Source organism: Ornithorhynchus anatinus, chromosome 10 (genome assembly GCF_004115215.2).
Source record: "Ornithorhynchus anatinus isolate Pmale09 chromosome 10, mOrnAna1.pri.v4, whole genome shotgun sequence".
Classification (NCBI taxonomy): domain Eukaryota; kingdom Metazoa; phylum Chordata; class Mammalia; order Monotremata; family Ornithorhynchidae; genus Ornithorhynchus; species Ornithorhynchus anatinus.
In genome coordinates this window covers 7,083,800-7,106,271 of record NC_041737.1, presented here as the reverse complement: position 1 = coordinate 7,106,271, position 22,472 = coordinate 7,083,800, and the positions used below count along the sequence as shown (strand labels likewise).

The window sequence follows — 22,472 nt, the reverse complement described above, 5'->3', positions numbered from 1 at the left end:
ATTGAAGGCACACCTCCTCCAAGAAGCCTTCCCTGACTTCAGTTCTCCTCTTCTCCCATTCCCTTCTGCGTCACCCTGCCTTGCTCCTTTCATCCGTCCTCCCTCCTGGCCGAACGGCACTTATAGCTATGTATAATTCTTTAATTAATTGATTAATTAAAATGTCTGTCTCCCCCTCTAGACTGTGAGCTCCTTATGGTCAGGGGATGTGTCCGTTGCTGTATTTCCTCTCTCAGGCGCTTAGGACAAGTGCTTTGCACTCCGTGAGTGCTCAGTAAATACGATCGAGTGAACGTGTCTACCGACGCTGTTACACCGTACTCTCCCAAGCGATTAGCACAGTGCTCTGTCCACAATCCGCGCTCAGTAAATCTGATTGAGTGGAATAGGGAGAAAGCCCTGGGTTCTAATCCAGCTCTGCCACATAATAATAATAATAATGTTGGTATTTGTTAAGCGCTTACTAGGTGCAGAGCACTGTTCTAAGCGCTGGGGTAGACACAGGGAAATCAGGTTGTCCCACGTGGGGCTCACAGTCTTCATCCCCCTTTTACAGATGAGATAACGGAGGCCCGGAGAAGTTAAGTGACTCGCCCACAGTCACACAGCTGACAAGTGGCAGAGCTGGGATTCGAACCCAAGACCTCTGACTCCAAAGCTATTTCCACCGAGCCACGCTGCTTCACCATGCCTGATGTGTGACCTAGGGCAAGTCACCTAACTTCTCCGGGCCACGGTTACCTAATCTGTGAAATGGGGAATCAGCACCTTTTCTCTCTCCCCTTAAACTGTGAGCCCCAGGTAGGACAGGGACTGTCTCCAAACTGATTAACTTGCATCTACCCAGCACCCGGAAGAGCGTTCGGCACATAGTAGGCGCTTAAAAAGTACCACAGTAAGCATTATCGTCATTATCGTCTAGCCATTCCCGCCATCTGATTAGCTAATATAAGAGGCTGAACGTATTATCGATCAGTGGGATTTATTGAGCCCTTGGTGTATCCCGAGCACCGAGCTACACTCCGGGGAGAGTATTTTAGAATTGGTAGACGTGCCCTCGAGAGATTGATTCTCTAGAAATGACCCGCAGTGTCCAAATGGCATCTTTCAGAATCTCCAAACAGAAGTCATTTTTTTTTCCCTCTCTCTCTCTCTCTCTCTCCTAAGCGGTAACTCCTCGGGGCCATCAAGTTTTCCATCTGGTCCTTAAGCCTCAGTAAATGTCTTGTGCCTCAACCGCTCGTTTAAATAATCCCCCTCTTTATTGTCTTTTCGGTGGCATAAAGCTACAGTTCAGAGGAAATGATGCCGTCTCCCACTATGGCCAGTCTGAAAAATAACCAAACACCAACATCATTCATTCATTCATTCCATCGTATTCATTCAGTCGTCCAGAGCCCCGTACTAAGCGCCTGGAAAGTACGATTCGGCAACAGATAGAGACAATCCCTCCCCAACGACCGCTGCGAACTCTGAAGCGAAAGTAAAAGTGTATTTTTCTCGAGTTCCGAAAGAGAGTCAACATGCAACTCCAAGGTGGGGCGTCCATCGGTGCCCCATCCCGTCTGCTGAGCGCTCAGTACAGTCCCCGGCACCCAGGAGGCCGTCTGAGCCGATGGGGAGAGGAGAGACTCGATTCCGGAGCCCTTGGGAAGCCTCTCCGGGCCGGGGCTTTGGCCACACCGAGGCAGACCGTAGCGCAATCACAATCACACACAAAACCGCGTGCAAAACCATGCGCAAAACCACGCGCGAACCCAGGCGCAGGCGGCCCCGGCCTCGGGCAAGGCGCTCAGCTCTTTTCCTCATGGGCAGCGGCCTCATCGTGATTATTGTCATCATCGTTATGGGATCTGTTCGGCGCTCGCTACGTGCCCAGCCCTGTTGTAAGCGCGGGGGGAGATACGGGGTAATGGGGTTGCCTCGCTCGGGGCTCTTCATCCCCCTTCGACGGTCGAGGGAACTGAGGCCCGGAGAAGCGAAGTGACTTGTCCGAGGTCTCACCGAGCAGCGAGGGGCGGGGGCGGGATTAGAACCCACGCCCTCGGACTGCCAGGCCCGGGCTCCTGCCACCCGGCCATGCCGCTTTGATCTGGGGTTCCCGGGGGGCGACGGGGGTGGTCTCCCGTGTGTGCCCGCCCCCTCCCCCGGCTCCCCCCATCCTCCCTCGGGGGGAGGCGGACCCCCTGAGCCCCCCGAGGGTCACCGAAGCCCCCTCCCCCGGTCCGGGAGGGCCAGAGTCCCCCGGGACCGGTGTCTCCCACGGCCAGTGTCCCCCCAGGACCGGTGTCCCCCGGGACCAGTGTGCCCCCCAGGACCGGTGCCCCCCGGGACCAGTGTGCCCCCCAGGATCGGAGTCCCCCAGGACCGGTGTCCCCCAGGACCGGTGCCCCCCGGGACCAGTGTGCCCCCCGGGACCGGTGTCCCCCAGGACCGGTGCCCCCCGGGACCGGTGTCCCCCAGGACCAGTGTCCCCCAGGACCGGTGTCCCCCGGGACCGGTGTCCCCCATGGCCGGTGTCCCCCAGGACCAGTGTGCCCCCCAGGATCGGAGTCCCCCAGGACCGGTGTCCCCCAGGACCGGTGACCCCCAGGACCAGTGTCCCCCATGGCCGGTGCCCCCCAGGACCGGTGCCCCCCGGGACCAGTGTGCCCCCCGGGACCGGTGTCCCCCAGGACCGGTGTCCCCCGGGACCGGTGTCCCCCACGGCCAGTGTGTCCCGGGTCCAGCGCCGTTGGAGTCGCCTGCGGTCCGACCCGTGGCGGCTCCCGCTCGGACTCCTGGGCCCCCTGCCCGCCGCCCCCTGCCCCCCTGCCCGCCGCCCCTCGGCCGGGCCGTTCTTACCTGCGGGGGTCGGGCTTCCTCCGCTCGTCCATGGCCGGGCAAGGCCGGCGCGGCGGCCGGCGCTCCCCTGGCCCCCCCGGCCGTCCCGGCCCTCCCGGCCCCCTGGGTGGGTCCGGCCGGGGTCCGGGGGAGGCGGGCCGGGAGGAGGGGTGCGGGGCTCGGGGGGCGGCGGGCAAGGGGCAGTGCCGCCGCGGGGGCCGCCGCCGGAGCCGCTGCCGGGGCCGTCGCCGGTGGGGCTGCCGGCGGGGCCGCTGGGGTCCGCGGCCCGCCCCTCGGCCCGCCCTCTCCTGGACGGACCTGCCCCACCCCCGGGCCCCCCGACCGCCCTGCCCGGGACCCCCTGCCCGGGACCCCCCTGCCCGGAGACCCTCTGCTCGGAGACCCCCCTGCCCGGAGACCCTCTGCTCGGAGACCCCCTGTCCGGAGACCCTCCTGTCAGGAGACCCCCCTGCCCGGAGACCCCCTGCTCGGAGACCCCCTCTGCCCGGAGACCCCCCTGCCCTGAGGCCCCCTGGCCGGAGACCCACTGCCAGGAGACCCTCTGCTCGGAGACCCCCTGCCCTGAGTCTCCCTGTCCGGAGACCCTCTGCCCGAAGAGCCCCTGTCCGGAGACCCCCTGTCCGGAGATCCCCCCGTCAGGAGACCCCTGTCCGGAGACGGACGAGGAGGAGAAGGAGAGGAGGGGGCGGGGAACGCACGAGGAGGAGGAGGAGAAGCGGCGGGGGGGCGGGGGGGGGGGAGGAGGGGAAGGTCCGACAATGAGGAGGGGGCGATGTGGAGGTGGGGACGGGAGGCGGGGAAGGAGAAAAGTGGGAGGGGGCGGAGAAGGGGGGCGCAAGACTGAGGAGGGGGCGGAGAAGGGGGTGCAGAAGTGGGGAGAGGGCTGGGGAGGGGGCTGAGAGGGGGGCTCAGGGGTGGGGAGGGGGCTGAGGGGGGGCTCAGGGGTGGGGAGGGGGCTGAGAGGGGGGCGCAGGGGTGGGGAGGGGGACAGAGCTGCCTCGAGGCCGGAGAGCCCGGAGCCGTGAGCTGGGCGATGCCGGGGGGGAGGCTGGATCCCGGGGGTCCGGGCCGGGGGCGGGGGGCGGGGGCGGCCTCCCGCGCCGCATTTGGAGGGCGAGCGGTCAGTTCGGTCCCGGCCGGTCCCGGCCCGGCCCGGCCCGGCCCCGCCTCCCAGTGGCCCCAGCGGGGGGAGGGGGCTCGTCCGCAGGCCGGCCCGGCTCCGGACGCCCCCACGACCCCTGCCTTTGGCCCGGGCCCCCCCTCGTCCCGTCCCAAGGGCCTGCCGGGGCTCGCGTGCCCCCCGACGGCCCACCCCGGCTCCCCCGAGGCCTCCCCCAGGGGCTCCCCGAGCCTCTCCGTTAATAACGCTAATAAGGATGGCACCCGTTAAGCGCTTACTCTGTGCCAGGCGCCGTACTAAGCGCTGGGGTGGAGACGAGCCCGCCAGATCGGATGCGGTCCCCGTGGCACGTGGGGCTCGCAAGTCTCCATTCCCCTTTTACAGATGAGGCCACCGAGGCCCAGAGAAGGGAAGCGGCTTGCCCACGGCCGGCCGGCAGACGAGGGTCACCCTCGGCGCGGACGGTGGCGCCGGCGTCCGCGGGTTCGGGGGCCACTGGGGATGGAGAGGGACTCTCCGTTTGGCTTTTCCGAGATCTTCCCGCCTTCCGGAAACCTCGGCGCCGGTCAGAGCCGGCCGCTCCCCCGGGCCGGGCCGCCGGCCGATCCCCGCCGCCGGCCTCCCCGTCGGTCGGTACCCGACGGGGAGCCCGGAGCCACCGTTTCCTGCAAGACTCTGGGCACCTAGGAGATTCCCCGCCTCTAGGGATGCGGGCACAGAGCCGTCACACGCACCGAGCGGCCAGGAGTCTGGGCGGCGGACGTCTGCCTCCGAAAAGCCGGGCCGCCAAGTGACATCTTCCGATCGTTTCCCGTTAGATTGCTGGGGTTTTCCCTCCACGGACGACAGTTGCACCCACGCTCCCCTCCCCGGTATCGTTGGTTCATTCGGTAGTATTTATCGAGCGCTTCCTATAGTGCGGAGCGCTGGACTGAGCGCTCGGAATGGACGATTCGGCAACAGCTAGAGACCGTCCCCGCCCGACGACGGGCTCGCCGTCTAAACGGGGGAGACGGACGGCAGAGCGAAACGGAACGGAACAAGAATCGCCGCTGATGGACACCGGTTCTGTATTACGCTCGAGGTCCCGGCCGGCTCTTTCGAGTCGGATTCGGAAAGGGACTTTACCGTGGTATCTGTCGAGAGCTTTCTACGTGTTACGCGTTATGCGTTCGGTGGTTCCACCGAACGCTGGAAAGGATACAAAATAATCCGATCGGACACAGTCCCTGTCCCACACGGGGCTCACCGTCTAAGAGGGAGGGAGAACGGGTATTTCAACCCCGTTTGACGGATGAGAGAAATGAGACACCGAGAGGTGAAACGACTTGCCCGAGGACACCCGGCAGGCAGGGGACGGAGCCGGGATTAGATCCCAGGTCCTCGGGCTCAAGGGCCGCGCCGGTGCCGTTACGTCGTGCCGCTTCCCCGGCCTGCTGCGGTAACTCGCTGCGGTCATTTGACTTCTTCCCTGCTGTCCCCTTCTATCTGGCCGTGAAGAAGAGGTTCTGAACTCTTCTGCCCCGACACTTGCCTCTCGCTTCTCCACCCAAGGGAGAAGAGCGGAGGTGGTCGTCGCACTGGGAACAGTACCGAGCTCCCCTCGCCCTCTATTAAGTGTACGCTGGCTGCCTTTTGGGTGGGCCCTCCAGTAAGACAAGAAATCCACCTCCAGGACCGGGCCTCCTCGGGGGAAGCAGCAAGCTCCGGAATCCCAGATCTTCAGGGGCGACATCAAATAATAATAATAATAATAATAATAATAATAGTGTTGGCATTTGTTACGCGCTTACTATGTGCCGAGCGCTGTTCTAAGCGCTGGGGGGATACAAGGTGATCAGGTTGTCCCTCGTGGGGCTCACAGTCTTCATCCCCACTTTACAGGTGAGGGAACTGAGGCACCGAGAAGTGAGGTGACTCGCCCGCAGTCACACAGCTGACGCGTGGTGGAGCCGGGATTAGAACCCGTGACCTCTGACTCCCAAGTCCGTGTTCTTTCCACTGAGCCACGCTGCTTCTCTGAAGTTGGGGACCGAGATCGGGCCCGACTGGAAAGGTTTCTGTAATTAGGCAGCGCTACCCTGCCCATTTTAGTTTGTCAAACAGTGGTATTTATTGAGCACTTACTACCAGCGCTCAGAACAGTGCTCGGCACACGGTAAGCGCTTAGCGAATGCCAACGTTATTATTATTATTACTAGGCTCTCGGGAGAGTACAGTACACCAGAGTAGGAACAGATGATTCCGGCCCGTAAGAAGCTGACGGACCAGAGGGGAGACAGACATAATAATATCGGTATTTGTTAAGCGCTCACTATGTGCAGAGCACCGTTCCAAGCGCTGGGGGAGATACGGGGTCATCGGGTCGTCCCACGTGAGGCTCACGGTTATTAATCCCCCTTTTCCAGATGAGGGAACTGAGGCCCAGAGAAGCGAAGTGACTCGCCCACAGTCACCCGGCTGACGAGTGGCAGAGCCGGGAGTCCAACTCCTGACCTCTGACGCCGAAGCCCCGGCTCTTTCCACTGAGCCACGCTGCTTCATCGCATTACAGATCAACATCCTCATCAGCGGTATCTACTGAGCACTTGCCATGTGCAGAGCACTGGATTAATAAGCACTTGAAAGAGCACAATATAATACAATATAATACAATATAATATAATATTACAATAAGCACAATATTTCCCCTGCTCACAGTGAATTTCCAGCCTAGAGGACGAGTTTCCAGTCTAGAGGGAATTATGGAAAGGGGAATGGTATGGACGAGAACTGGGTGGGTGGGAGAAGGAGGACCTAAATGTATAGGCGATGCAGTAGAGAAGGCTCAAGACCCCTCTAGCTCGTTGTGATTTGACTGCGAGCCCGTCACTGGGCGGGAACTGTCTCTATCTGTCGCCGAATTGTCCGTTCCAAGCGCTTAGTACAGTGCTCCGCACCTAGTAAGCGCTCGATAAATACTATTGAATGAATAAACGAATTGTGGGTAGGGAATGTGTCTGGTTATAATTGTATCGCACTCTCCCAAGCGCTCAGTGCAGCGCTCTGCACTCAGTAAGCGCTCAGTAAATACACCTGAATGAATGAAGGGCGGATTTCAAAGGGGAAGTGAGGACTTCTGACGGGAAAAGGTCTCTCAGAGCAGATGTGATGGTAATAAGGCTTTGAAGACGGAGAGAGCGGTGGATGGAGAAAGCGGCGGAAGCAGCGTGGCTCAGTGGAGAGAGCCCGGGCTTGGGAGTCAGAGGTCACGGGTTCTAATCCTGGCTCTGCCACCTGTCGGCTGTCAGCTGTGACACACAGGGATTTAAGGTAGGAGGGGGTGAGCCTAGGGAGAGCTTTCGAATAATAATAATGTTGGTACTTGTTAAGCGCTTACTATGTGCAGAACACTGTTCTAAGCGCCGGGGTAGATACAGGGGAATCAGGTGACAACGTGAGGCTCCCAGTCTTCATGCCCATTTGACAGGTGAAGGAACTGAGGCCCAGAGAAGTGAAGTGACTGGCCCACAGTCACCCAGCTAGCAAGGGGCGGAGCCGGGATTCGAACCCATGACCTCTGACTCCCCAGCCCGGGCTCTTTCCACCGAGTGACCCCGCTTCTCTAACCGACGGCGGGGAGGTTCTATCGAAGGGGAGATGCAGAATGCTTTGAGGATACTACTACTAATAACAACGTTGATATTTGTTAAGCGCTTATTATGTGCCGAGCACTGTTCTAAGCGCCGGGGGAGATACAGGGTCATCACGTTGGGCCGTGTGAGGCCCCCAGTCTTCATCCCCATTTGACAGGTGAGGCAACTGAGGCCCAGAGAAGTGAAGTGACTGGACCACAGTCACCCAGCTGGCAGGGGGGCAGAGTCGGGATTGGAACCCATGACCTCGGAGTCCCCAGGCCGGGGTGGCCGGGGGGTTGGGGGGAGAGGGGGGGGCCCCCCGTCAGGCAGGTGGCCCCGCCGATGCAGCGGAGAAGCAGCGTGGCTCTTGGCAAGAGCCCGGGCCTGGGAGTCCGAGGTCATGGGTGCCAATCCCGGCTCTGCCCCTTGCCAGCTGGGTGACTGTAGGCGAGTCGCTTCACTTCTCTGGGCCTCAGTGACCTCATCTGGAAAATGGGGATGAAGACTGGGAGCCACACGTGGGACAACCCGATGACCCTGGATCTCCCCCAGCGCTTAGCACAGTGCTGTGCACAGAGTAAGCGCTTCACGAACACCAACATTGTACTCCCTCTATCACCCCCCCCTTCACCTCTCCGCAGCTGAACCCTCTTTTCTCCCCCCTTTCCCTCCGCTCCTCCCCCTCTCCCTTCCCATCCCCTCGGCACCGTCCTCGTCCGCTCGACTGTATATATTTCCATCACCCTATTTATTTTGTTAATGAGATGTACATCGCCTCGATTCTATTTAGTCGCCGTCGTTTTGACGAGCTGTGCTTCCCCTCGACTCTATTCATCGCCATCGTTCCCGTCCGTCCGTCTCCCCCGATCAGAGCGGGAGCCCGTCAGAGGGCAGGGACCGGTCTCTATCTGTCGCCGACTTGTTCATCCCGAGCGCTCAGTCCAGTGCTCTGCACCTAGTAAGCGCTCAATAAACTGAGAAGCAGCGTGGCTCAGTGGAAAGAGCGCGGGCTTTGGAGTCAGGGCTCGTGAGTTCGAATCCCAGCTCTGCCACTTGTCGGCCGGGTGACTGTGGGCGAGTCACTTCACTTCTCTGGGCCTCAGTTCCCTCATCTGTCAAATGGGGGTGAAGACTGTGAGCCCCACGTGGGACAACCCGATTCCCCTGTGTCTACCCCAGCGCTTAGAACAGTGCTTGGCACATAGTAAGCGCTTAACAAATACCAACATTAAATACTATTGAATGAATGAATGAATTGTGGCCACCTGAGGCCGGGGACGGGAGCGGGCCGCCACTGCCACCCAGCGGCCGCAGCTGCCCTCACACCCCCGCGCTCCCACCAACCGCCCGCCGAGAGGAAAATCCAAGGGCCTTTGGCATTCCCACTCCCGGGAAGAGGGATGGACCCGTCCCCGACCGCTCCTCATCACCACCATCATCATCATCATCATCATCATCATCAGAAGGTTGGTATCTGTTAAGCGTTACTATGTGCAGAGCACTGCGCTGGGGGAGATACGGGTTGTCCCACGGTCTTCACCCCCATTTGACAGATGAGGGAACTGAGGCCCAGAGACTAATGATGTTGGTATTTGTTAAGCGCTTACTATGTGCAGAGCGCTGTTCTAAGCGCTGGGGTAGACACAGGGGAATCGGGTTGTCCCACGTGGGGCTCACAGTCTTCATCCCCATTTGACAGATGAGGGAACTGAGGCCCAGAGAAGTGAAGTGAGTCGCCCACAGTCACACAGCTGATAAGTGGCAGAGCCGGGATTCGAACGCACGACCTCTGACTCCAAAGCCCGGGCTCTTTCCACAGAGCCAAAGTGACTTGCCCACGGTCACCCAGCTGACGGGTGGCAGAGCCGGAATTCGAACCCGTGACCTCTGACTCCCAAGCCCGGGCTCTTGCCACTGAGCCACGCTGCTTCTCTAATAAAACCAGCAGCCCCCCCCACCCCACTGCCAGGCCGACCCCCCCCCTCACCCCACCCCACCCCATCATCATCATCGTCATCGCTGATCATCATCATCATCATGAGGTTGGTATTTGTTAAGCGCTTACTATGTGCAGAGCACTGCACTGGGGGAGATACAGGATCATAGGTTGTCCCACGGGAGGCTCACAGACTTCATCCCCATTTTACAGATGAGGGAACTGAAGCACAGAGAAGTGAAGTGACTCGCCCACGGTCACACAGGTGGCAGAGCCGGAATTTGAAACGCGTGACCTCTGACTCCCAAACCCGGGCTCTTTCCACGGAGCCACACTGCTTCTCTAATAAAACCAGACCCCACCCCACCCCACTTCCAGGCCAGTGCCTCCCAACCTCATTTTATTATGGGTCAATCGATTGATCCGACGATATTTTTTCAATTCGATAGGATCTGTTGAGCGCTTATTATGTGCACAGCCCCGTACTGAGCGCTTGGAATGGTGAATTCGGCACCAGCTGGAGACACACGCTGCCCAGTGACGGGCTCACAGTCTAAATGGGACTGTTTTTTGAACACTTACTGAGCCCCATACCAAACGCTTGGGAAAGTACGGTACAGTAATAATAATAATAATGTTGGTATCTGTTAAGCGCTTACTGTGTGGCAACTGTTCTAAGCACTGGGGTAGATACAGGGTCATCGGGTTGTACCATCTGGGGCTCAGTCTTCATCCTCATTTGTCAGATGAGGTCACCGAGGCACCGAGAAGTCAAGTGACTTGCCCAAAGTCACTCAGCTGACAGGTGGCGGAGCCGGGATTGCAACCCACGACCTCTGCCTCCTAAGCCCGTGTTCTTTCCACGGAGCCACGCTGCCCGTCATTGGGCAGGGATTGTCTCTGTTGCCGAATTGCACATTCCGAGCACTTAGTACAGTGCTCTGCACATAGTAAGCGCTCAATAAATACTACTGAATGAAAGTACGATATACAACATACAGTAGAGTATGTTGGAAGATATGTTCTCTGGCCACAACGAGCTTACAAGGATGGCCGGAGAGCTGTTCCAAAGACTCGAAAAGTCCGGTGGGAAGTCCAGAAAGTCCAGTTGAAGGGACTCGAAGGCCGGTGGACTCGAAAATCTGGGTGGGGCAAAGGGGTTCGACCCCCTCTCACAACACCAGGGGATTCGGAATGAGAAGATCCAGGGCTTGTACTCGGGAGTGTGTGTTTGTGTGCGCGCGCGAGCCCAGTAGGAAGAAGACCTGCACAAGGATAGTAAACTGAATATGGCATCTGCTCCCCTTCTTCCCCCTCGCCACATCAGTCTTCCACAACACACCTGTTAGGCACCACTGGCCTAGAGAGGATTCTGAACTAGGACTCAGAAGTCAGAAGTTCTACTCAAGTGCTGAGTAGAGTGCCCTGCACACGGTAAGCGCTCACTAAGTACCCTTGATTGATGGACTGATATCTTGCGGAGTGACCACGGACAAGTTGACGTGGTCAGTAGAGCACTTTGTGTCTCTCGCATAAAAGATTCCATGTACAACAATACACCATGTGCAGCTGCTGATTTATTCCCATGAGAAGATAAAAGAACTCTTTAAACCTAGGGGATTTATTATTTTAACTATGATTTGTTAAGTGCTAACTATGTGTCAAGCACTGTTTTAAGCACTGGTTAGAACAGGGGCTCAGGAGCGCCAGAGCTTGGTCTCTGCAAGGCAGGCGAGACCCTCCAAATGCCCAAAAGGATGATCCGAATGGTTTTCAATCCACGTTCCCCGCATCCCTCCGACAAAGTCCGTGGGCTAATTTCCTAATTCCAAACTACATTTGAAGAAAGATGGGCTCCCTTGGTGCAAGCCTGACATGGAGGAAGGACACGTTCCCACTCCTTTCTGCGTCACCCTGACCCGCTCCCTTCATTCATCCCATCCCCGCAGCATTTATGTCCAGATCTTTAATTTTATTTTATTTTAATTCATGCCCGTCTCCCCCTCTAGACTGTAAACTCCCAGTGGGCAGGGAAGGTGTCTGCTTATTGTTCTCTCGTACTCTCCCAAGCACACAGTAAGCGCTCCGGAAGTACGATTGAATGGATGAAATGAACGCTAGATATTTCCTGTAAGCCTCTCGTCACAAGTTCGATGTCCAGGTTTGGGCTCCCGAGACCCACCTGGGGTCGACGCGTCCCGACTGCAAAGCTGGACCGAGCGAGTGACCCGGAGAAGAGGTGTGGCCTGTCTGTCCGGTACTGGGGTCTCTGTCTAACCGGGAACATGGTGCCTCCCTCCTGAGGGAGTTCGGACAGGATGTCTCTGGTCACCAGCCAACTGAATCTGTCGAATAAGGTGTGGCCAAGGGTGAGCTGCCGTATCAGGATGAGTTCATTCACTGGTATTTATTGAGCACTTACTGTGTGCAGAGCACTGTGCTAAGCGCTTGAGAGAGTAGAACAATAAGCAGACACGTTCCCTACCCGACAGCATTCACTTCTCCGGAAACACTCTCGGGGAGCCCTCTATGTGGACAAACCGGCGCCTCAGGGAGGCATGAAACTTGGCAAAAAATTGAGCCAGGAAGCAGTGTGGCCTCGTGAAAAGATCCCAGATCTGGGAAGCTGGGAACCTGAGTTCTAATTCAGGATCTGCCACTTGCCTGCTGGGTCACCTTGGAGAAGTCACTTCACTGCTCCGTGCCTCAGTTTCCTCATCTGTAAAACGGGGATGGAATACCCGTCCCCCTCCTAACTTAGACCGTGAGCTCTGTGTAGGACAGGGACTGATTAACTTGTATCTATCCCGGGACTTAGAACTGTGCTTGGCACCTATAAACATTTAAGGAATATCTCAATAATCATAATAATAATTCACTCGGGTCCTGTTTGCAAGGAGAGTCAAAAAAGGAGACCTTTTTCTCTGTCTCTCTCTGACTGACTCTCTCTCTCCAGACACTTCTCCAAATAAACAGAGAGGTGCTTGTTACTTGGAGCCCCACCCGTTGGGCCTCGTCCCGCCTCCGCTGGGGTTGAACGAACCCGGCTGGTGGTCCGGTTTGAGAAGAGCTACTTTCCTGCCGCCGTAGGATTCTGGCTGAGTCACCCGGAGCCGCTCGTTTTTAGCTTGTGGAGACGGGTCTCCCGAAGAGATCCCCTCGGAAACCCCGCCGAAGGGATACGTCCAGTCCTCCCTCGCCCTGAACGCACCCTCACTGCTCTGCTTCGGGAGACGGCTGCAACTGGGTGAGAAGCAATGGGACCTAGTGAGAAACAGTGAAGCCTAGTGGATAGCGTCTGGGCCCGGGAACCACAAGGACCTGGGTTCTAATCCCAGCTCGGCCACTTGTCTGCTGGGTGACCTTGGCCAAGTCACATCACTTCTCTGGGCCTCAGTTTTGGAGAAGCAGCGCGGCTCAGTGGAAAGAGCACGGGCTTTGGAGTCAGGGCTCGTGAGTTCGAATCCCAGCTCTGCCACTTGTCGGCCGGGTGACTGTGGGCGTGTCACTTAACTTCTCTGGGCCTCAGTTCCCTCATCTGTAAAATGGGGATGAAGACTGTGAGCCCCACGTGGGACAACCCGGTTCCCCTATGTCTACCCCAGCGCTTAGAACAGTGCTCGGCACATAGTAAGCGCTTAACAGATACCAACATTGTTATTATTATTATTATTGTCCCCTCATCTGGAGAATGGGGATTAAGACTGTGAGCCTCAAGGAGGGCAGGGACTGCATCCAACTCTGTATCTACCCGAGTGCTTAGTATAGTGCCTGGCACAGAGTAAGTGCTTAACAAATACTATTTAAAAAAAAAAAAATGACTGCCTGGGGGCTAGACAGTACGGAGTGGCAAAAAGTGACCGGCGGAGCACTGGGAAGGGGAAGGGAAGAGCAGAGACCAGACTGGTGTCAGCAAGGGGAAGCTTCCCGCTGTTGCTTCTCAACGGTAGATGCCACAGCACTAGGCCCAGGTCCAGTCAGTGACTGGTATTTATTGAGCGCTTACTATATATAAATATATATATACACAGAACCCTGTTCTAAGCACTTGGGAGAGTTCCATATAATAGAGGTGGTAAACACGTTCCCTGACCTCTCTATAAATCCAGATTTCCAAGCACTTAATCCAATAAGGCTTTTTTTAATGGTATTTGTTAAACGCTCGCTTTGGGCCAGGCACTTTACTAAGTGCTGGGGTAGATACAAAGCAGTCAGGTTGGACCCAATCTGTGTCCCACGTGAGGCTTACAGGCTTAATCCACACTTTACAGATGAGGGAACCGAGGCACAGAGAACCGAAGTGACTTTTCCAAGGTCACACGGCAGACAGGTGGCGGAGCCGGGATTAGAACCCAGGTCCTTCTGCCTCCCAGACAAGTGCTCTATCCACTGAGCCACACGTCTTCTCAAGTACCGCCAATCAATCAAGTACCACTGACTGACTGAAATGGCAGCTACATGAGGGTTTTGGTCCCTAGCAGAAATTCTTCCTCTCATTTCTCAGGTCCTGGTGCTCTCAGAGAACATCTTCCTTTCCCTTAAATAAAATGAGACAGAGAATAGGACTTAGTACTTGGAGACTTTTTCTTTCTACTAACACTCTGCCCGACTAGGGCTTTCCTGCCTAAGGAGTGGGTGAAACTGACTCGTTTTTATCTCTGCAAGAACGGGTACCATTCCATTTCTGCTTTAGCCCACATCTGGATGGCTGCGAGTTAAAGCAGACGGAGCAGCAGAGCAAACACCTTCCCGATGAAAGACGATTTATGCTTCTCTGGCCTAACTGTGAAAGTGAATATGTTGATCCACACATATTCAGGCGTGTGCATGCGTACACACACAAATGGTATTGTAAATGAGCCTTGAAACCAGATATATGCTTCCAATTACAGACCTTTCTTTCTCGTCTACCTCACCGCCGACCTCTCGCCAATGTCCTGCCTCTGGCCTGGTACTCCCTCCCCCTCGACTTATCATTATTATTATTAGCAATAATAATAATAATAGTGGATTCCTCAAGTACTATGTGTCAAGCACTGTTCTAAGCACTGGGGTAGAATCAACTTAATCGGGTTGGACTCAGTGTCTGTTCCCACATCGGGCTCCCAGTCTAAGAAGGGAGACTAGGTATCGAATCCCCATTTTGCAACTGAGAAAACCGAGGCTCAGAGAAGTGAAGTGACTGGCTCAAGGTCACGCGGCAAGCATTTCACCTCGGGCTGGGGGAGAAGAGGAGAGGAGGAGGAGAAGGAGGACCACACACAGTTGGGTTTCGGGGTGGGGGTGGAAACTAGTGAGGTGAGGCCTGGGAACATGAACGAGGAAGAGGATCGCGTTTCCTTAGGAACATGATTTTCAGGTCAGATGTCTTGAAAGCTCTGTGTTCTTCAGTAATAATAATAATAATAATAGTAATAATAATTGTGGTATTTGTTAAGTACTTACTATGTGCCAAGCACTGTTCCAAGTGCTGGGGTAGATACAGGGTGATCAGGGTGTCCCACTTGGGGCTCATGCTTTTAATCCCCATTTTACAGATGAGGTAACTGAGGCACAGCCAAGTGAAGTGGTTCGCCCAAGGTCACCCAGCAGACAAGTGGAGGAGCCGGATTTAGAACCCACGTCCTCTGACTCCCAAGCCCGTGCTGTTCAGTAGTCTCCCAGAAATGCAACCAAATGGGGGAGAAATGGTGAATCAGAGAGACTCAGTCCTTCTATCCCTCCATTGCCCACCTCCCTTCCCCTCGTAACAACTCCAGGTTGAGGGAACAGGGGTTATCTAAGACATGCCCAAAGGGGTCACTGGGTCTCCCTGGTCTCTGGTTCTCCTATCAGATTCAGGAGAGATTAGTCTGTTTTTTCCTCTTATTTGGAAGCCATTGGAAGTCTCCTCTAAGCTGTGAATTTCTGGAGGACAGGGATCACCTCTACTCAATATATTGTACCCCACACGTGTTTAATAATAACGTTGGTATTTGTTAAGCGCTTACTATGTGCCGAGCACTGTTCTAAGCGCCGGGGGAGATACAGGGTAATCAGGTTGTCCCACGTGAGGCTCACAGTTAATCCCCATTTCACAGATGAGATAACCGAGGCACCGAGAAGTTAAGCGGCTCACCCAAAGTCATACAGCTGACAGGTGGCGGAGCCGGGATTAGAACCCATGACCTCATACTCCTAAGCCCGGGCTCTTTCCACCAAGCCATCTTGCTTCTCAGGAGCCACGCTGCTTCTCAGTGTTTAACACAGTTACCCTGTTTAACACAGTGCTCCTCACACAGTAGGTGCTCAACACATACCGTTGGCCTACTGATCCCCTGCCGTAACACGAACACAGGGTAGAGAAAGAAATGGCGAGGGGAGGGCCCTGGCTCACGGGCTGGCACCTTACTGGGCCGCTCTTGAGTTAGCGACAGGGAGTGGGTGTCACTTCTGGTTTCTAGTAGTTTGGCTCAGGTCAGTGGGGAGGGAGGGCCTCGTTCTAGCTGGCATGGGATTGGCGGCATCTCTCCAGGGCAGGGTCCAAACTCGGACCATTTTGTTCCAGTGAATGCCTCTCTCTCGTTGAATGATTGCGGTATTTATTAAGTGCTTACTATGAGCCAGACACTGTACTCGGCACTGGGGTGGATACAATCCGGTTGGACCCAGTCCCTGTCCCACATGGGGCTCACAGCCGGTCAGACCACCAATCGAAGGCATTTATTGAGCACTTGTAGGTTCAGCACGCTGTACTGCACGCGAGGGCGAGGGCGATACAAAAGACTTGGTGGATACGTTCCCTGTCCACAGGGAGCTTACAGTCTAGAGGGGGAGATAGGCGTTAAAATAAAGTTTGGATATGGACTTAGGTGTTGTGGGGCTGAAGTGGAGGTGACTATAATAACAATAACAAGGGTATCTGTTAAGCACTTACTATGTGCAGAGCACTGTTCTAAGCGCTGGGGTAGATACAGGGTAATCAGATTGTCCCACGTGGGGCTCACATTTTTTAATCCCCATTTTTACGGATGAGATAACTGAGGCACAGAGAAGTTAGGTGACTTGCCTAAGGTCACACAACAGACAAGTGGCAGAGCCGGGTATTAGAACCCACGACCTCTGACTCCCAAGCCCGGGCTCTTTCCACTAAGCCCCGCTGCGAGTGTCCCTAACTCTGGCATTTCTCCCAGCCCCGAGGAGTGTGATTATCTTGTATCTACTCCAGCGCTTAGAACGGTGCTTGTTTCAGGGTATGCACTTAACAAATACCACAGTTATTATTATGATGATGATATGGAAGGGGAGGGAGTTACCAGGCGAGGGGGAGCAGGAGTCTCTCCAAACAAGGGCGCCTTTGGCCATAAATCTACACTCTCCCATTGCTGGACAATAAGGAAATTTGCAAGGAAGTGAACGCAGCTCTCTTGGTGCAGTGCCAGGAACACATGGAAAATGCGCCCCTTTTAGAGTCCGAATCTGGGGCCGAATGCTCCATCGGTCCGTCCGCAGTCGTGAAGGAAATGACCGTCCAGGCCATCAGACTGACTGCTCTTAAACCGCGTGACAGTTCGACTCTCTCCCAGTGAGCATCTTCCATTTTCCCTCCTCCATGACTCTAAGGGTGTCTCTCAGATAAACTGCCCCACCTGGAAGGGATGGCTCATGAGGCTAAGAGTCTAGCTGGAAGTGAAAACTGGAAGCCACCCCTCCATTGCCCTGGTTTTGTCCCAACAAAAACCAAATCCTCTGTGGGGCCGGGGAGCTGGGGGGGGCGGCGGTTGGAAACCAGCAGAATTACGATATTGCTCCCTCGTCGGGTAGTCCCTAAGGCAGGTAGGCCCCAAAGGACTCGGGGAGATCACCTTTCTCTCTCAGCATTCTCTGCCACTGACATCACCGCTGTGGAAAAACACCAGAGAGCACGTGGATGTGGATGGCCGTGACGACGATGAGGATGACGACGTAGGTGGAAAGATAAAAGTTCTCGTAGAGTAAATTAACGAAACGGTCGCGGTGCCAAATGACACATTCTCTCATTTTCTACCCCGGTTCTCGCCTTTGGGCAAATCTCACGCACTGTTTATTTAATTTAGCGTACTGAGAGGCTCTATTATTTGCTCAGTGCGGGAGGGAGAGGATGATGTCTTTACCGGAACCCTACGGCTCACTCCAACTTCTCACTCCAGTTTCTTCTGGAAGGCTTGGGGAGAAAAGCAAAGGTCTCCTGTCTTTTCCCTTTCCTTCCGCTGCAGAACCGTGTGACTCAATTCAAACCAAGACCAGAAGCAGCATGGCCTAGTGGATAAAGCTTGGCCCTGGGAGCCAGAGGGCTTGGGTTCTAATCCCCCCTCTGCCACTTGCCATGTGGGCCCTTGGGCAAATCACTTCACTTCTCTGGGACTCAGTTTCCTCAATTGCAAATTCCCTCCTACTTATACTGAGAGGCTTCACTGGGACAGGGACTGTATGTGTCCTGGTGAACTTGGATCTACCTTAGTGCTTAGAATAGTGCTTGACATATAGTAAAAGCTTAACAACTACCATACCCCCAAAAAAAAACATTTGAGCAAGCTCACATTTCTCCAAACGGCAAGTCCAGAGACTCGGGTCCATCTCTACAGCTGCCGGAGGGTCTGGGGACCCTTTCTGAATCTAGGACGGGGCCAGATCCTGACCTTTATTCCCGATTGAAGAAATCAGACCCTTCCCAAAGAGCCGTTCTCTGGCGGTGCGGCTTAACCAACCTGAGGATTGAAATTAGAGCAGCTCCCAAGCCAGAGTGACTCAGAACACACAAGTCTATTTAGTGCCCATAGTACTTGGGCTCTTTGGGTTTTTAAAACTTCAGTCATCTTCCCACTCCTCTAGAATGCAAACTCATTGCGGGCAGGGAAAGTGTCTGTTATATTGTTGTACCGCACTCTCCCAAGTACTCAGTGAAGCGCACCGAACACTGTAAACACTCATTAAATACAATTGACTACTCCTCGATAACCTCTTCCAATTTTCCATCCATCTCCGTAACAAGCAAAAACTCCTCACCGTTGACTTTAGGGCACCCAATCAGCTCTGTCCCTCCTACCGATCCTCAATTACAACCCAGATGCCACACTTCACACATTGCCAACCTTCCTCCCCTCTCCGTTTCTCCCCTCCTCCCCCAACCCGCAACCTCCTCCTTGCAGAGAAGTGAGAACTTTGCAGGAGAAAGACAGACTCTTCCTTCTGCAAACATCCAAACTGCGGTTTCAAGATATGGATCCTCTAGTAAGAACTGATATTTATAGAGCCGTCATTCTCCTCGCTTTAGCCAAGAACCGGTCCCCTCCGGGCAACCGGAGAAGGAGCGTGATGAGAAACAGTGTTGCCCAGGCCTAGGAGTCAGAGGACCTGGGTTCTAATCTTGGCTCTGCCACTTGTCTGCTGTGGGACCTTGGGCAAGTCACTTCACTTCTCCGTGCCTCAGTCACTTTAGCTGTAAAATGGGGATTAAGACTGTGAGTCCCATGTGGGATAGGGACTGGTTTTGATTGTATCTACGCCAGCACTTAGTACAGTGCCTGGCACCTAGTAAGTGCTTAACAAATACCATAATTATTATTTTTTATGAATAATAATAATAACGATGGCATTCGTTAGGCGCTTACTATGCGCCAAGCACTGTTCTAAGCGCTGAATTTATTGAGGAGGAGTCTGTGTGCCTGGCCTATCCCACTTCCAAATTGGGAAATTCCACATGGGGAGTTGCCCTATACCTTGGGAGTTTATCCCTAAAGAATCTAGTGTTACAGGAAAATCGGTAACCAACCAAATCAGTGAGAGTTACCAATGTTTCAATGGGAATTAATGGGGAAAGGAGGAGATGGTTCAGAACACCACGGTTTGGTTGCAAATTTCTCTATTCCAGCCATGTTCATCCCAGCTGAAGGCATGGCACTAATGCCACTCAGCGTTCATTGTACTATATTAGATTCGGTCAATTTGCAAAAGCCCAAGGGAATCCAAAGTATGAAATGTTCTAATTAGGCCAGGCCGAGGCAGGGGCCGGGAAGCTCAGCAGCAGGAGCGGCCTGGGCCCAGACAACCTGCTTCAGCTTCTTCTCGCACCAAACCCACTTGTGCCAACCTGGGGATCGCATTATCTCAGAGCAAACGGGAGGAGGGCAGGGAAGAACGTTCCCTAATTCTTTGAGCACATTATTACTACTATTATTCTTATTAGCAATAATGATAACAATAATAATAACTGTGGTATTTGTTGGGCACTAACTATGTGCCAGGCACCGTACTAAGTCATCTCAGTAAGACTTTCAGTCATCCCTCAATATCTTTACCAATGGAAGGGATAAACCTGGATGATTGATCGTCAGGTAAATTCCAGCTATTCGTTTCAACCTCTTCACTCAATCAGTGATATTTATTGAACACTTACTAGGTATAGAGAACTGTACTAAGCTCTTGGGAGAGTACAATGCAACAGAATTAGCAGAAACATCCCCTGCCCGTAAGGAGCTTACGGTCTAGAGGGCAACCTCCTCCCACACCAAATCTTTCCAGTTCTTTTCCCTCGGTTATGTCCCTCCAGTTACCACCTTTTCACTTCTACACCTGCAACTCGCTTATGAACTCTTACTCACCTGAGGCCCTTCTGTCCATCTCGACTTGAATAACCTCCCATTTAAGGGCTTATTCCTCTACATACCTATTTTTTCCTTGCTTTTCTTCTACCTGTAAATCGGTTTATGTCTATCTCCCTCACTATATTTTTAGCTCCCTGAGGTCAGGGTTTGTGCCCTTTAAAATATGGTATTTTTCCAAGCAGTTTAGACAATCCTCTGTATCCAATAGGCACTTAATAAATATATAGATTTACTGATTGATTTCAACAAATCAATTAATCATTTTTCTGAGCGTTTTCTGCGTACAGAGCACCGTACCAGCGCTTGGAAAAGTGCAATATAACAAGAGTTGGGTAAACACCGTCTCTGCCCACAGCGAGCTTACAGTCTAGAGAGGGAGGCAGAGATTACTATAAATAAATTACGGATAGGTACGGAAGTGCGGTGGGGCTGATGAAATAATCTAAGTGTAAGGGTGTCGCGGAAGGGAGAGGGAGTAGAGGGAATGAGGGCTTAGTTGGGGAAGGCCTCCCGGAGGGGATGTGCCTTCAATAAGGCTTTGAAGGCGGGGAGAGTGATCGTCTGGCAGTTACGAAGAGGGAGGGAGTTCCGGGTCGGAGGCAGGATGTGGGCGAGGGGATGGCAGTGAGATAGATGAGATCGAGGTACAGTGAGTAGGCTGGCATTAGAGGAGCAAAGTGTGAGGGCTGGGTGGTAGGAGGAAAGCAGTGAGGTGAGATAACAAATAACAAATTACACCGATCTCGATTTCACCACCTCCCTCCTTCCAAACAGACCTTGCTCTAGTAAAGGTTTTCATGAACAGGAACAGAATCAAAAGGCACTGGAGAATTCTGAATAATCACTCATCTGACTGCGTTAAGAAAATGTTTACATTTGCAAATGCTACCGTGCCTGTGTGCCCTTACCAGCTGGTGTGGGGCTTCAGAGTACAAAGATCTAGAGGTATGAGCGGTAGTTTTGGATTGGATTCAGAAATATGCTGCCTTAATGGACGCAAGATCGATAAAACTACGCTTAAGTTGTTCTATCTGGGGTGGGAACGGAGGCGGTGGGGGGACTGGCCTCGGAAAAGCCGGAAAATCAGATTCAAAAAATTTGCTTTCTTCAGAGCGGCGTTATTTGTCCTTGAATGGCTTTGGTGCTGCTGGGTGACCAGTGAGCCTTGTACCAAGGGCACAGTATTGTATAGAGTTGAGGGGAGTGGCCAGGAGACCTTGGCCAGATCCCCTTGGCTTTCAAGGGTGCGGGAGGCAGGCCCCTGGAGGGAGATATTCCCAGTCGGATCGTGTCAACAGACTAAACCGATAGGATTCGTGACTGATTCCCAGAGACATTTCCCCTCCTCCCCAGGACAATCTCTCCCCTGCTCCGGGCCTGGGAGTCCCTCCCATTCCATGCCGAGTGGAAAGAGCACGGGTCCGGGAGGCAGAGGACCAGAGTTCTAAATCCGGCTCTGCCGTTTGCCTGCTGGGTCACCCTGAACAATCAATCGGTGGGCTTTTTTGAGCGTTTCCTGTGTGCGGAGCACTGTGATAATCACTTGGGAGAGTACAGTGCAACAGAGTTGGTAGTTACGTTCCCTGCTCACAATGAGCTTGAAGTCTAGAAATAAGTACTTAAGTCCTCTAGGCCTCAGTGTCCTCATCTGCAAAACGGGGCTGTCTGCTCTCTATCCTACTTAGATCGCAACCCCCTTCTAGGGCAGGGACTATGTCCTACCAGATGATCTTGTATCTTCCCCAGCGCTTAGTTCAGTGCTTGGCAAATGGTAAAAGCTGAACAAATGCCATAATCATCATTTCGTTTGCCAGCACCAACACCACCCCAAACTTTTCCTCGTTTCTCACGTTCCTCTGGCCACTCTCCTCCCCATTCTTTCTTTCAGCATGTCCGTCTTCCCTTCCCCGTTTCCTCGGGTCCCATTTCCATCGGCTTAGGTCTGCTTCTTTTGGTCCTCAGGTTTTCCCTTTAGCCTCCTTATCCAAACCGGTTCTACGTGAACCTCTCTTTGATCCTTTCCCCTTCCTCCTGAATGGATCCCTTATCTGCTCTTCAACCTCCTTCCTTTTCTCCCTACTTTCTGTTCCAACTGTTTCATTTTCCTTTTTCTTTTATTCTGAGGGTCTCTGCTCATCTCCACCCCACTTCCCCAACACAGACTCTCCTCTCCTTCCCTGACTCTTCCCTGTTGTGGTTCTGGGGGCCTCTCGGACTTGCTCCTCCTTCCTATCCTCTCAGAGGAACCTAGGCAAGAGGGTAGCTATGCTAAGAGCTGCGTCAGCGCTGTGAGGGGACGCAGGCCAAGAGGGAGGAAGCAGGGAGGGTTGCTG

General features: G+C 54.4%; 1 protein-coding gene across 2 annotated transcripts in view; it reads right to left on the bottom strand.

Annotated features, from left to right (window-relative positions):
* Positions 1–2,937, bottom strand: part of SLC4A4 (solute carrier family 4 member 4) — a 259,357-nt gene extending 256,420 nt beyond the window's left edge. Inside the window, exon 1 of one of the 2 annotated variants that reach the window (XM_029073646.2) lies at positions 2,845–2,937. In XM_029073646.2, coding sequence (XP_028929479.1) covers positions 2,845–2,876 — 32 coding nt within the window. In that variant the 5' untranslated portion in view covers positions 2,877–2,937. The remainder of the gene's footprint in view (positions 1–2,844) is intronic. The other variant, XM_029073647.2, reaches the window with a different exon arrangement.
* Positions 2,938–22,472: the final 19,535 nt, after the last annotated feature.